The sequence below is a fragment of the Oxyura jamaicensis genome, chromosome 4 (assembly GCF_011077185.1).
Source record: "Oxyura jamaicensis isolate SHBP4307 breed ruddy duck chromosome 4, BPBGC_Ojam_1.0, whole genome shotgun sequence".
In the NCBI taxonomy this organism is placed as follows: domain Eukaryota; kingdom Metazoa; phylum Chordata; class Aves; order Anseriformes; family Anatidae; genus Oxyura; species Oxyura jamaicensis.
Genome location: NC_048896.1, coordinates 56,015,596 through 56,030,917, shown reverse-complemented (window position 1 = coordinate 56,030,917; position 15,322 = coordinate 56,015,596). Strand labels below are relative to the sequence as shown.

The 15,322-nt window shown below is 43.1% G+C and overlaps 1 protein-coding gene across 1 annotated transcript in view; it reads right to left on the bottom strand.

Moving 5' to 3' along the window:
* The window catches only part of RNF150 (ring finger protein 150), a 121,591-nt gene extending 110,325 nt beyond the window's left edge, over positions 1–11,266 (bottom strand). Inside the window, exon 1 of the mRNA XM_035323458.1 lies at positions 10,765–11,266. Coding sequence (XP_035179349.1) covers positions 10,765–11,230 — 466 coding nt within the window. The 5' untranslated portion in view covers positions 11,231–11,266. The remainder of the gene's footprint in view (positions 1–10,764) is intronic.
* Between the last annotated feature and the right edge of the window lie 4,056 nt (positions 11,267–15,322).

Here is a 15,322-nt window from a genome sequence, read left to right as displayed (position 1 = left end):
TAAGATGAAATCTTTCTTCAAATTTAGAACTGTAAGCTCTTTTCCAGAGAGCAAAATCTTTCCAAAACATTTTTTTATTCAAAGTCCATTTCACTACTAAAGAAAAAACATTCTGACCGAAAAAGTCACAGTCAGTTTTCCTAGCACCCAACGGTAGAAACTTAATCTTCTTCCGTAAAAGCATGAACGAGCAGAATCTGCCTCCTCTGTTCATAGACGAGCATAATTTAGACTTTTAAGAATTCATGAAAAAGACTTATGAGTGTTCAGCACAAAGCCATTCTATGCATAGCAAATGTGCTGTGTCTTACTCGTAGTCATCCACTGCCACACCTCCTGACTGCTGGTGTCCCACTCCTCCAAGCCAACCCTGAGCAGCAGCCAGCATATGCTCTTTAAACCCAGAGTCAGCTGCAAAGCAAAAGCAACTGAAAGTGCATAGTCCTGCTCCGCTTTCCTTTACAGCCTTTGGGTATTTTTGTCATGCTGGGGGAGTGGGGTAAAAAGGTTGGAAAAAAGAAAAGGGAGGGATGTTAAACAAAACAAAAAAACTGTTAAAAAAAAAAAAAAAAAAAAAAAAAAAAAAAAGAAAAAAGGTTGAAAAAAATACATGAGAATTAGAAGACCAAGGGAAAGACTTATTGTAACCAGGGAAAGTAAAGAAAAAAACACACACACACACACAAAAGAAAAATAAGTAGAAAATGAAGAGGATTAAAGGAAAAATAAGAGAAAATAAAAACTTCAAAGACAATATCATAGCAAGACATAAGTGATTTCACTCAGCTCCTTGAATTCCAGCATGAAGAGTCTTGGTATAGTATTTATTAAAGGTACAGATTTCAGGGACAGCCAGATGGTGCTTTAAACACATAAAGAGCGGTAAGAGACCAGGCACAAAGGTTACACAATCTTGCAAAAGCTGCCTCAGTCAAGGAACATGATACTGGCAGGTAAAACTAGGAGACGGCAAACGCATCATAAAAGCTTAAAAATTCACAAGAGGGAAAGCATATTCTGTACAAGTATAAGCAGCAATCATGAATTCATGAATGAGACTGCAGCCTCAGACTGTTCTGTTTCAAAGATTTATTTTTTTTTGAGTACCAACAGACATGCCCCAGAGACATGGCCACAGATTTAATGTTCTCTAACATAGAGATGGCTGAAAGGCCGAAGGAGAAGCAGAAGTACATTTCCATCTTTTAACAGAAAATACTGAAATGGAAAAGGAATACTAACGTTTTAGCCAGCTTTGCAGGATGTAAAGCCAGGAAGATCTTTATCAGCTATTGTTATCAAACTCTTCTATAACTGGAAAATCAAAGAAATCTTTTACAGTGAGGCTTGTTAGACACCCTGGGCTTTAATCATGAGGAAATAGAATTACTTTGCTAAAATGAGAGTAAAAACTAGGTGCAAAAGATTCTTATGTGAACAAACCAGTTTTAGCAAAAGAATAAAACCATAAAGCTTATTGTACTTGGTCTGAACCCAGGCAACCCACAACACTTGTTAAACTGATGTCTACATATTTTACAGTAATCTCAATATGAGAAGTGTTAACTGAAGATGAATCCGTCCACTAGGTTCAAGTCCACTCTTAGTGCTGCTGTATAATGTCAGACACATTCAACACAATATAGCAGTGACTGCACTAGAAATGAATACTTTGACTTGGATTGCAAGATCAAGCAGTAAATAGAAGAGCACAGTTTAATGATGTGTGATTTACAACGATGGAAGCTACAAATTAATGTGATGTATAATTCTCCTTAAAATACATCATCTAGAGAGATTCTTACAATGACTTGCAAAAAAGAAGTGCCTTGCAAGGAGAGATGTAAACAGTAAGAGCCAAACCAAAGAACATATTAAAAGGGAGGAAGCCCAAGGTATAAAACAAAATATGAGAAAAAATAATATTCCGTATCATTAAGCCAATGTTCAGGGACAAATGGTGATGGTTCATAGACAAGTACGTCAGTAGCAGGGAGCTGACTTAGTAGAAAGGGATACAGAGAGCTGCTTTGTTATGGAGTGCTGCTACTGCTGCCTGCTATGCTAAGCTGTTCTGCCTCTTTGCTTCTCCCTCACTCTGAGTTCACTTGCTGTATGATGATCACAGATTGCAAACTGACACGTAACCCAGTGCCAGAGGTCTCCTCTCATGATAAAGACTTCTAGACACTATGGATTATAAATTCATTTTTAAAAGCTATGCCTCATTAAGTGTGTAGCACAAGGGAGCACCCACCAACCTATTCCACATATCCCTGGAGAAATTATATTCCTATGCAGATGTAATGCTTCTATCCATGCTTAAGACATATACAAGGTAAACTCAAACCAGATCAGAAGTTATGTTTCTGTGTTTTGGGAACCAAAAAGACAAATATTTCTTCCTTCAGTTTTGTCTTCAACTGAAAATAAATTATAAGTTAAAACAAATGGGCTACCTTCCCAATTTACAGCAGGGAACATTAGATACACAAACATGGTTAAACATCAAATTGGAGATCAAAACTCTGACAGACCCTTAGGTCTAGCAGTATAATTGAATATCACTATGATTATACTGTCAGAAATAAATGAATGGGCACTTCGACTTATTGGTGTTATTTGTTAGTCATTCTTGAGAAGGGAAAGAAATTAATAATTATTTGAAAGAGCTATTTTATCTTTAAGTAGCAAAGAATAAAAGATTCTAGCTTTTCATATTTCCTTGTAAAATAGCAGTAAAAACAAACAGGTTAATCTTCTCATCATCTCCTTCCGCTCTCCTCAGTTCAGTTTCCTAAGGTTTATAATATATTGAAGGTTTATAATTTATTGAAGAGGAGCCAAAATATAAATAATGCCCTTGTTAAGCCTCTCTTGTAAAACACAGCTGCACAGTGTTACTGTTTCATAAAAACCAATCTTCACAACCTTTCTCCATCTACTAGACCTGTTGTAAGAAGAGGTGTTTCCACATACTCATTTCTGAACTAAAACCTATTATTTCCATCAGGATGGTAAATTCACCTAAGTCAGTGATTTTCACCCTCTCCCAGCTGGAGGATTATTTCTAATGGGTCCACAAAATGTGTTGAAGAATGGTAAGTCTATTGCTGATGAGCTTAATTTCACACCAACTTCATTAGCCAACTCATAGGTTTATAATGCGTGGGAACCACTAATACAGACAGTCAGTCAGATGGAAGATTTAGTACAGTAAATTTTAAAAGCTGAGATTTCATCTGAGTGATATGAGTTTTCTCCTCCAGAAAACAGAAAATGTAGTTCTCAATAGAATTACCTTTTGAGACACGACATCTAAAAGCACTCGTGAACAAGCAGGGTAGCCTGAGGACTCATTGACCCCTGCTCATCCACATTCAAGACTCAGTCAAACTGTGCAGTGGCTGGCATGCCATGTCCACCTAGATATCCTTCCTGGAGAAACCAAAACACTATGGAGTGAAATGAGGAGAGAACTGGCCACTAATGAAGTCCTGGGTCACCTCCCTCTGTGGAATCAAGACACGGCAGAATAAGCCTGCCTGGACATACCCAGTTGCAAAATATTTTGCCTTGTCTTTCTTTGTGCAATTGCCACATACTTCCCTGAAGTTGTGTGGTACAATGGTTAAGGTTGGCCTCAAACCATATGTTATAGATGTTATGCCTCTATTTCCACAAAGTCATCTCAGCAATGAGAAATAAATATTACTGCAAGATACAGCATTGCTATTTAATATCCATTACTTCTCTTGCCTCAGCACCATGCAGCTGCTCAGAGACTGCATTGGGTTCTGGTACATCCCAAGACTCCTTTAGCAAGATGCTATGCAAACAAACCACTGTATCTGGCAATACTGCAGAAAGCAGTCCTGCATTAGTAAGGTGACAGATTACATGGACTACTCAGTCTGTTCCATATCCAATTTCTACAAGTCAATGATTGTTTTGTTTCCTCCCTTGTGTATCAAAGAAGTCATCAAGTGACTAGTACTCAAATGCAACTGAAAGGGCAGAAGTGGGGCTTGTCTCGAAATTAATGCTGTTTCTGTGCAGGCTAGCTATGCAGAAGTTATTGGGAAGTGGAGATGTCATTGGGCTATCCCTTCATAAAGATCTGACTCCTCATCAGCCTAGCTTGTGGTGCTAGGAGGCAGAGGTTACTTGAAACTCGGTCATCTCACATGACAATGCGCTATGAGTTCCACCAAATAAGTCTGGCATAATAATGGGTTCTTTTAGTCCTTTGCTTACATGAGAAGAGTAGAAAGTGTTCCCTTCTCTAACCAGGAAAAGACACCACAGAACTAACTGCAGGTTTCTCTCCCCTTTTGCTGCAAGCGGTCATGTGCTCTGTGACATATCATGGAGGGTGACAGCACAGAAATTTATCCACATGAATCAGTGAGCTACAACAGAGTTAACACACCAGCCACAGACTACCACAGTACCCTAATAACTCAAGTAAACAAATGCAATTTAAAGCCCAAATACGTAGCAAACAGAGACAAACCATCACTTCATCAAGGGCAAACTGTTCTCCTGAGGACAATATACCAAAAGGAGATGCTCCAGATTAACAGGCAGCAGTTAGAATCAATGCTGATATAGATCCTTTGCTAAGGAAATTTTTCTTCTTGCCATGTCACTTCACTGCAGAGAGCTGAAGACAACTCTTATATGAAAATCACTGTGAACAAATGCTGCAGGTAACCAAATGGCATGCAGAAATCTAACTTTTTGCAATCAGTAAGCTTGGAGGATCAACACGTTTTCAATGAACCAATACTTCAACGGTTTGGAGGGAAGGCTGTGTCTTACAACTTGACCCAAAGCTCAGTGGATTTGCTCGCTGTCCCACTGACTGCAACAGGCTCTGAAGGAGATATATAAGCCAGCCATAAGGTTGAAAAAAGATGCAAAATTCAACAAGGTAAAAGGTGTATCATCTAGTGACCAAAATCGGTGCCCCAGCACTGAGGTGGCTGCCCCACATAGTATTTTGTTCCTCTAGTCCCTGTCTAGTCTCCCCACATTCATCCTTTTGAACTCATTTAAAGCTAAACTAGTTACCTAACATTTTAATGCCCCCCACACCTTGGCGTATCTGAAGACATCTGCAATAGAGAAGTCCATAGAACATCACAAGTTGGAAGGGACCCACAAGGACCACCAATTCTACCTCCTGGCTCCATGCAGAACCACCCAAAAATCTGACCCTATGTCTGACAGCGTTGTCCAAATGCTTCTTGAACTTCAGAAGACTTGGTGCCATGACTCCTGCCCTGGGGAGCCTGTCCTAGTGCCTGACCACCCTCTGGGTGCAGAACCTTTTCCTAACACTCAGCCTGACCCTCCCGTGTCCCAGCTCCATTCTGTTCCCTCGGGTCCTAATGCTGTTCACGAGTGAGCAGATATTGGTGCCTGTCCTTCTTCTCCCCCTTGTGAGGAAACTGTAGGCTGCATTGAGGTGTTTCCTCTTCTCTGGGCTGAACAATGCAAGTGAGTAGAGCGGCTCCTCATCTTCCCCTCTAGAGCCTTCACCATCTTTGTAGCCCTCCTTTGGACACTCTCTACTAGTTTTACGTCCTTTTTATACTGTGGCACCAACAACTGGGCACAGTACTTGAGGTGAGGCTGTACCAGCACAGAGCAGAGCATGGCAATCCCTTCCCTCTGCATCCAGGGTATGGTTGGCCCTTCTGGCTGCCACACTGCTGGCTCACATTTGACTTGCCATCAACTGGAACACCCAGCTCCCTTTCTGCAGGGCTGCCCTCTGGCCTTTCATCCCCCGATTTGTACATACAGCCAGGGTGGCCCTGTCCTTGGTTCAGAATCGATGACTTACTCTTGTTAAACTTCATACTGCTGATGATTGCCCAGTCCTCTAGTCTGTCAAGATCTCTCTGCAAGGCCTCTCTACCCTTGAGGGAGTCAACAGCTCCTCCCAGTTTAGCACTGGTCCAGCACTAAAGCACAGCAGAACTAGTAGGCAGAAGCGTGACTCATTAGTGAGCGCAATGGGACAGCTTGTCGGCACTACTGCTGGCTCTAGCCAACATTATAAAACTCCAATTTTGGTAAGTATCAAGAAGCAGATATACAAAACCTGCTAAAAACCAGGCTTACATGTCAAATCCAGGAGATCCTCCGAGTTCCTAAGGATGGCAGCACACTTCAACCATGCCCTGATCAATAGACATCAGTACATCTCTGAGACTTACCTCCCTCCCCAATGAAGTTAGTTTCTATTAGGAATGAATCCTGGTGCCTGAACAGAAGATTATGGCAGGCCCCAACTCTCCAACCCTCGATTAATTCACAATTATCCATAAATAAATTCAGTGTGAATGCTATCAGCACATTCTCCTCATTAGAACCCAACAAAAGTTTAGGAAAACAATTATTTTAGTAAAAGAATAAATAAGGTAACTACAGTATTGAATTAAGTCTGTAAAGAGAGAAATCTTCAACTTCAGTGTTTAATTTGCACGAGTACAAGTCGTACAGCTACAGAGTAGCCCAAAGCCAAAACTACTAACACCACATCCTAAAATATGTAAAAATCAAGACTAGTCACTGATCAGGGAAAAAAAATCTGAGTACAAAGGAAGAAGCTGTTATTGAAGTGACCAGGCATGGACCAAGGCTGAGCATGTGTGGAAGGACACCCAGGGTTTTGCAATGGGATGACCATGCTCTCCTCATGCAATCTGGTGCACACATGCTGCACTTTAGGGCCAAGGAAGAAGGGAAGAAGTCAGAGTCATCTTAGACCACACAGGAGATTCATGTCTCAAAGATGCATCTGACAGTTGCTGACAGTATGTATGAGCCATTACAAAAAAACAGCGAGGCATCTGCCTCTCATTGAAAACAGGCTGCCATACATGCAGCATGCGACTGCGAATTTATGATGGCACGCACTGCAAAAGCAGAATACAGAGAATGCAGAACTGCCTGACTTACATCTGACTATGGTCCAAAGTACTTAAGATGCAATTTAGTTCATATAATAATCATATCCATTTTGTGAGATACTGATACACTCCAGAATTCAAACTGAACATTACATGTGGCATTGATTAATGTGGATTTGACTCTTATCCACATATGAACTGCGCACCAGTCACAGTTAACAACCCTCCCTAGACCCGAGCACCTGACTTAGGTGCCTAAGTTAGAAGTGGTCAGCCTAGGTTCCCTCAACAGCTAATGACAGCTGGAGAGAGGGAATTTCCCACCTTCAACTATCTTCTGAAAATGCTCCCCTCCCCCCCCCCCCCCCCCCAACACCATAGAGTGCAAAAGGCATCTCCTAAGACAGGTAGTGAGAATACTTCCAATTAATGAGTTATTAAATGTCGACACAGTTGCAAGAGCTTTTTCAAACCTAAATGACAGCTAATTTGTTCCATATAAGAAAAAATGCCAATCAGAGCCCTGAATGACATTATGGATTATTTTCCTGGAATAAAAAGAACACCTCCTCTTTATTATTAGAAAAAATGATGCAGGAGAAACAAAAAAGGATCTGAAAGAGAAATTCTAGATGTTTTTGTTCCTCCTCTGGTTAAAACCTACTTAGTCAAAATGCAAACACAGTTGAACTCAAAGCTCCTATACCATATTCAAGCCTGTAAAAATAAAGATACCGATTCACAAAGGCTTATGATGCAGAAGCTAAGTGTGTCTGAGCATGAGAACCAGAGAGCTCTGCATTCCCTGTGAACACATACGTTACAGCTCTACCTCCTTCACCTGGATGTGCAAGCAGCGACCTAAGAGGCTCCAAGAGTGTGCAAAGGTGCAAAGGCTTTCAACATGGTGAATGAACTGTTCCAAACTGAGCACTTGGTTTGTTCCATCTGGTACACTATAAATTAATCCTGAAAAGTTGTAGCTAAGATTTACACGACAGACTTGCATATAATACCACCTTGGTTTCCATTTGAGGGGGTAAGGAGTTTAAGGGGCAAAGGGACAACCACCTACAATCCTTCAAATTGAAGAAAAGTATCTTGCTGCAGATTCCTAGGATTTTCAGATCAGAAGGTACATTTTAGCAAAGATTCAATGTAACTGAAAACAGGAAATATAATTGAAGATACAGCTGTGAAGTAAAAATCTTTGGCAGGAGAAAGAGAGCTTTGGGGAAAAGGCAGCAAGGGCAGTAGCTTACAAATAATAGGTGAATGTGGTCAAAAGGGGGAATGAAGCATAGGAGTAGATATGATGAAGTAAGAGTGGGGAGAAAGAAACAGGAAGAGAAACACAAACATAACACGACGGTAAAAGAAAGAAGGCAGAACACATAAAAGATAAAGATGTACATGAGGAAAAGAGACATCTGTCTCAGGAGGACCAGCAGCTCTTCATGAGAATGGGAGAGCCACATTGTTACACAACAGGACATAGCATTTTCTATATAACTAGGAGTTTATTAAAGCTTACTTGAAGCCTCAATAAAAAATCTGTGGGAGGAAAAAAAAAAAACAGTAACATATTTCTTTCAACTTATAAATCACTTTTTAGGTCATATTTCCTCCCCCCCTCCCCCTACAAGTATTTTCCAGGATGGAATTTTCTTCTTCCCACTCCAGGATTTGGCGTGGGCAGAGCACCACAGATGCTGCTGAACTCTGAAACCAAGAACCTGATTCATTCTTTCCTTGAATCCTGTGCTATCATTTAGACTGGGACTGAGCAAACGTCAAAGGCTGCAAGTCAGAAATACAATTTTACACAGCTTGCATGTTAAATTTGCCCCAGCACAATGGTGGTACAAAAAAAAAAGAAGAGTAAAAGTAAATCCAGCTCTGAATCTCTGTATGTTTGTCCAGTATTTGTTCAAGAACACTTATTTTTCCTTCTGTTCCAGTAGACTTAAGCTCTAAAATTCCCCTCAGTTTTGACTGCATGCAGAGGGCAAGTTTTCCCTAACACAAGACCAACAACTGTTTTTCCAACTTCACAGAACAAAAATCCTTAAAATGAAGACAAACTCCTACAATCAATCAGTAAAGCCCTTCAGTCTGATAGCGTTCAGCAAGTCCACATTATTTTCTGCAAGTTTCCGTTCATTTCTGCCTCAGCAACTGTACAATCACACTGCTGGGTATCAATACAGTACTCAAAAAGGATTTGCAGAATAAGCTGTAAGCAGTCATATGATATAAAAGAAGCTGCCCCCAAGATAAGTGATACAGTGGTTGGATTTTTGAAAGCTGAGGCCACTTTCACTAAGAAAGTTTCCTTGCTTACTTCATTTTAGACTTTAAAATAAACAAAAGCTCTAACATTTTAAAAGGTTAGACATTTTTTACTCCCACTGTTCCTTAATAAAACACCATTTGTGTGGGAAAACAGCTTAGCGCATACTTTAAAAACAGGCAAACCATTAATTGATCCAACATGTTGGCAGTTTTAGAGAAATTTACTGGACAAGCACAAGCAACGCATCTGAAGTTTTGAAACAGCCCGAGCTTTACTTTATGGGTGCGAAAGTATGCCAAGTTCCTACTATGTTATACTGCTTAGTAAATAATCTGTCATACTTAAAGTAGCAAGAAGTATTATCTGAAGAGCTACTAAACTGCATGCAGGTTTTAAAGCACAATTTTAAGAAGCTCAAGAGGTTAGGAGTTCCTTGTCTTACAAAACCAATGGAAAATACTAAAGAAAATCTTCCACTGATCCCATCAAAGAAATAAGAACGTGCCCAAATAAACAGTTAACCTCTTCAGGAGGCGGCACACAAGGAGTTCCTTCCTAAAGCACTACTTTTGCATCAGCCGTATTATAGCGTTAGTCAGGCAACAAATTGTTTTTCAGCACATCTGTGCTAGCTACTTTACTGACAGACTTTAAAATGTCATTAGAATAAGAGCCTGTTTTGCAGCCTTTCTGTGTTTCAATTTACCCCCAACTCTGCTAAGATTCAACTGGCATGAAGCAGCTGGGCATGATTAGTTACTGGATGCAAACCAAACTGAAATTTCACAATAGGTGGCATTTTAGTCCTCACAGAACAGGCTGTTGGTATAAAAGAGCAGTGACCCCTGGCACAAAACACCATCCCTAAATATAAATCTGGTGATCTGTTCTTAAATCCATGCTATTTCAGCTCCAACAGTGTTACAAAAACAGTGGGTTTGTTTGTGGGCATAACGAGAGGTTTGCGTTGTTTCCGACAACTGGATTTCTGCTGCGTTAGTTGAGAAGCACATGTTGGGACCCTAGCACCCATGTGCTGGCACTGTGAGCACCCCATCAGAGGGCTCACCCGGCGAGTGAAGCCGCCTGAATCCTGGACAAAACGTCCCACGTTCTCACCAAATCAAATACTTGATTTTCCTGCCTGATCCCATGGTTTTTATGCTGTCACAGGTGAGACAGTGGACACTGTGCCCCTACTTTATTGCACCTCCTGATACGTGCACATCACGAACACTACCCATCTCCTCTTGAGCAGGTCTCACTCCCACAGGGCACCTGCCAGTGGACCCAACAAAACACGGGAGCCCCATGGTGGGCTCGGGGTCCCATCTGTCCCTCCGATCAACCCAAACTTTGCATCTCCCAAACTTTTTGCCCCCAGAGCACTGCCAGCAGCACCCCCATCGCTCGCCATGGGCACCCACCACCCGGCGAGGCCTGCAGCCCATCGTGCTGCCATCCAGGAGGTGTGAGGCCACCTTCCCTCCAGCCGGGGCAAAGTGGGGTGCCCAGCGGGCAGCGGGGAGCAGGGCGGCTCACCTGCGTAGGGCATGGTGATGGTCTCGTTGGCGTTGCTGGAGCCCACGTTGTAGATGACGACGGCCGAGGCGTTCTGGGCGGCGGCGTGGCGAATCTTGTCCTTGTAGGTGCAGTTGCCCCGCGGGATGAGGGCCACCCAGCTCTTGCCCGGCGCGGGGGCATTGAAGCGGGTGCCGGGGTCGCAGGCGTAGCGGTCGGCGGGCGAGGCGGAGAGGGCCACCTGCCCGCGGGCGTCCTGCTTGGGCGACTGGTCGCCGTAGCGCCCGCACTCGCTCTTCTCGCTGCGGAGCTCGGCGCTGCCGCCCGCCGGGTCGGCGTAGGTGATGTTGACGAAGGCCGTGTACCACTCCTCCTTCTCGGCCACGGTGAAGTCCAGGCACAGCAGATGCACGAAACAAAAGGACAGCAGCCATGTTGAGAGAGCCAGGCTGCGGCACGCTTGGATCACAGACATTGCCATCTTCATCTGCCGGCCCCCCCACCCGCCCCCCCGCAGCCGGCCGGCCCGCCCCCGCTGCCTGCGCCGTGTATGTGTGTGCGTGTGTGTGTGCGCGCGTGTGCGTGTGCCCCGAGCAGGGCGGCGCTGCTCCCGCCGGGCGCCGTGCGGGGGAGGGCGGGGGGCCCTCCCTCCCCTCCGCAGCCCGCTGCCTAATTCATAGCGGGGCCGTTTGATTTCCTCGGGCTGGCCCCGGACGCGGCGGCGGCGCCGCCCCCCCCTCCTTCCCTCCGTCCCTCCCCGCTTCCTCCCTCCCGCCGCCCTGCCCGCACCGCACGGCCGCCTCCCCTCGCTGCGGGCAGGAGCGGAGCGGTGCTGTGGCGGCGGTGGGGGAGCAGAGGGTTTCCACCCGGCGCCGGGCCCGGCCCCCCGGGGAACGGGGCGCCGGGGGCCGAGGAGCGGCCCGGCGGGCGGCGGCGCGGCAGCGGCACCTGGCGGGGGCCGGGCGCAGCGCGGCCGTTGGGGACGGGGCCAACGCACGGCGGCGGGGGGCAGGGGGAAGCGCGGGCCCCTAAGGAGGCTGCGGCCGGGGCGCCTCGCCGTTGGGCTGGCCTGCCTCTGGGTCTTCCTTCGGGCCTGGCCGCGGTTGGGTTTGGCTTTTTGATGTTGGCAAACAGGGCAAACAGACTAGAAATCTTGCTGCCTCTGTTGCCCAAGCAGCTGCCAGCTTTCCTGGCCAGACGCAGTGCAGAGGGGTAGGTGGTCTAAGACCAGAGCCTGATTCCTCATAAAAACAGATTTATGGAACAGCCTGAGGGTACTGCTGTTGTTCTTTCAAATATAAACGTTGTAATGTACAGCTGTAGACCCCAGCAGCAAAAGCCACCAGGCTTTTCCCCCATAGAGGGATAGTCACCTGTGTCTCTTCCAAAGTTACATAGATGTAAATGCATGTGTACAAGTTTTAAAGTACAGACAGAACAACTTAGTATATAGCTGTGAATGTCACTGACAAGCACGTTTACCAAAATCAGGTGAGCTACTGGCACGAGCACAACGTCTAATGCAAAAGCTTCCAAAAATGACAAAGCAGCTCTCTGGAAACACTCAGACTCAACAGACAAGCAGAAAAGAATAGCCTAATCCTAGCTCAGTGAAAGCCCAGCTTTGTGGATTTTAACATATAAAACACCCAAAAAGAATTTTGGCCAAGACTTAAATGCCTTTCATACCAATATAAAACAAGGTCAGATAGCAACTGACTCTGTCCATCTTAGTGCAAGTGAGCAGCAAAAATTCTGCTTTTCCATAACCATGTTTAGTAACAGAAGGACATTCACAAGATTAACACATATTGCCTATTTTAGGTACCTTGTTTTTTAAATGTGGTGCTAGAAATGGCTTTGGCTGAGATGAGATGCATAAGTATCTCACTAGTGGCAATATTTTCCCATTTCCAGTTCATGTTCATAGCTACCATTGATCTAAGCTGTCTTCTGTCAACAGCCTTAGCCATGTTTTACACACACATGCTGCTTTGAATAGGTTATTTCCCCAAAGATTAAAAAAAAAAAAAAAAAGTGATTTTCTGAGGAAGAGTTACAAATATGGGAATAAAATAGAGAAATGTATGCGGAAGTATAGTGGGTTACCAAAAAGCTGCAAATCTACCAGGAATCAAGAGGACAATTTTGCTTGAAAGCCCATTCCTGAAGAAGTGAAGTCAGCAATTAAGATGAAAAACTTCCCATGTAAAACTAATGTTGAGAAAGGAAAGTAGAGGACAATCAACGTTAATTAAAAAGTGTTGAGATTTCATAAACGCAGCAAAATCCAGCATGGAAAAATCCATGTCTGGCAGGGCTAGGGGCAATAAAGCATTTGTATATTTGGAAGAGTAAGAAGTATTATTAGAAGAGAAGGCAGAAAAAGTATAAATTGGTGATAAAAATTTCAGTTTTATATCTGGAAAGAAAAGGAGAATGTGTTTCTCAGATCATTGACTCATAAAATAGAGATTAAGAAGCAACTCGTAAGAACATACAAAAACCAGCCAACCCAGAAAAATAGTACACATGAATCCCAAAAGAGTGGGCAGGGGGTGGAGAAAATACCCAGCTCTCTGACACTACTTGAAGTAAATCTTGTCATAACAGGAAAATACTGAAAGATTGACTGCTCAGTTTCCTGTAAAGATCCAGAAAACCAAATTATGATGACCAGTTAGTTACAGACTGGTCAGTCCTGTGTTAACAAACCCCAAGGAAAAGAAGATAGAAAAAAAAATCAGTTGTATAGATGCCAGACAGTGTGTGTTTGTTTTAAGGGATGTAGCCTACCAAGAAAACATGATTTATGTTTTTGAGGGGAAATTATCTGTGTGGTTAGTAAAGTTACACTGCCATGGCCATAACAGATTTTTGAAAGATGTGTTATACAACGATACATGACATTCTCATTACATATGTACACATGAAGAACCAGGTAAGATGAGCTTAGTTGAAGTATAACTCAATGCAAAAATGTGAATGAAACCACCACCATATTGGGAGTAGAACTGGTATGTATTTATATTATCCTGCACACAAAGACGGAGTGGGTAGGAATTGTGCTTTACTCCTAAGGAAAGGAAAGAAAGGGCCTGAAGAGGATGCAGCAATCCTCAGATGTTCCAGAGCAGTAACAAGTAGGAGTAGATAAGCAATTTTTTCTCTGCACGAAGCATCACTGAGACAGATACTAGATGCTGCCCAGTCTTGGTATCTGCATTTTTCAAAGGATATTGAAATACTGGAGAAGGTTAAGAAGGTTAAGAAAAGGAAACATAAAAATTATTTTAAATACTTCCTCTCTGGGGAGAGATTTCAGGTGCCCAAACTATTCAGCTTTTCAAGAAAAGAGGCAATATGATCACATTGTGGCAGTACCATCACAGGGATAGAACAGCAGGTACTAACAGGCTCTTTAAGCTCAGGAATAAAGGCATAACAAGAACCCAAATTTTAAACTAGACAACGCAATTTACAGCAAAGGTGGTTGTATGTTGGAGAAAACTCTGAAGTGAGACTGTCCTGGAAACTGAAAGACAACTTCAAATCAAACACAAAAGATACCTCTGGAAGGAATACTTGATTGAAGTGCAAGTATGAAGTTCTTCAGAGTGAATTTACAATCTAGTGGTTGCTTCTCACCTTAAAATGAATAAAAACAACAGACTATTTAATTACTTTTGTTGCCAAAAGCCAAAGTACAATTAACTAGGTTAACCCATTGATTTCCAATCACTCAGACAACTGCTGATGGTGCTCCCCTATTTTTTGTTTCTGTTCATAGGAACATCTGAGGTTCTCCTTTTGCTTTGCTCATCATAGAGCCAGTCTGGCCCAGCACTAGAACACCATACTTTGGATAAACATCCAAGCAGCCATAACATGCTTCCTCTTAGTCCCCCAAGACTTTTGGCACCACCTTACCTAGTCTATGCTCTCTCCTTCAGAAAACAAAACAAAACAAACACAAACAAACACACCCTGTGACTTTTGTTCCCCCTGGCCTCTGCAGACACATACAAGGCACTCATCCAGCATAATCACACATCACCTTGCCTGGATTAAAGTGAAAAGCACAATCTCTATGTTTATGCACTACTGAAAAACATTTTACAGGATCTGTAACACTTTTTTTTTTTTTTTTTTTTTTTTTAAGCTCAGGATTTGTATATACTCCAAGGAATCACCACTTGACTGAGATACTGATACTAAGCTCACTTCTACCTGAGCCTTCTCTCTGAATGGGCCCAACTGATTTGGAATTTAGCAACGTGTGTGATCAGCTGCTTTTCTATGTGCTCTCCACGCCTTGGTTGCAGTGAATTACATTTGCTGTGTTGTTAGATATCTTTATATCTTGTTTGGTTCCTCTGATGTTCTTCCAGTTTCCTGTGAATAATCCGGACAGTTCTTGCAATGTTATTTCAATTATTTTTTCACGTGTATATAAGGGTATCAATTGTATACAGAAGGGCAGAGAGAAAGGATTGTTTCCAGGAGAACTCCAGATTCATGACATACAGAACACAGATGATGGATTGAGGTAACAGCTGATTATGAGTAAATGACAAAC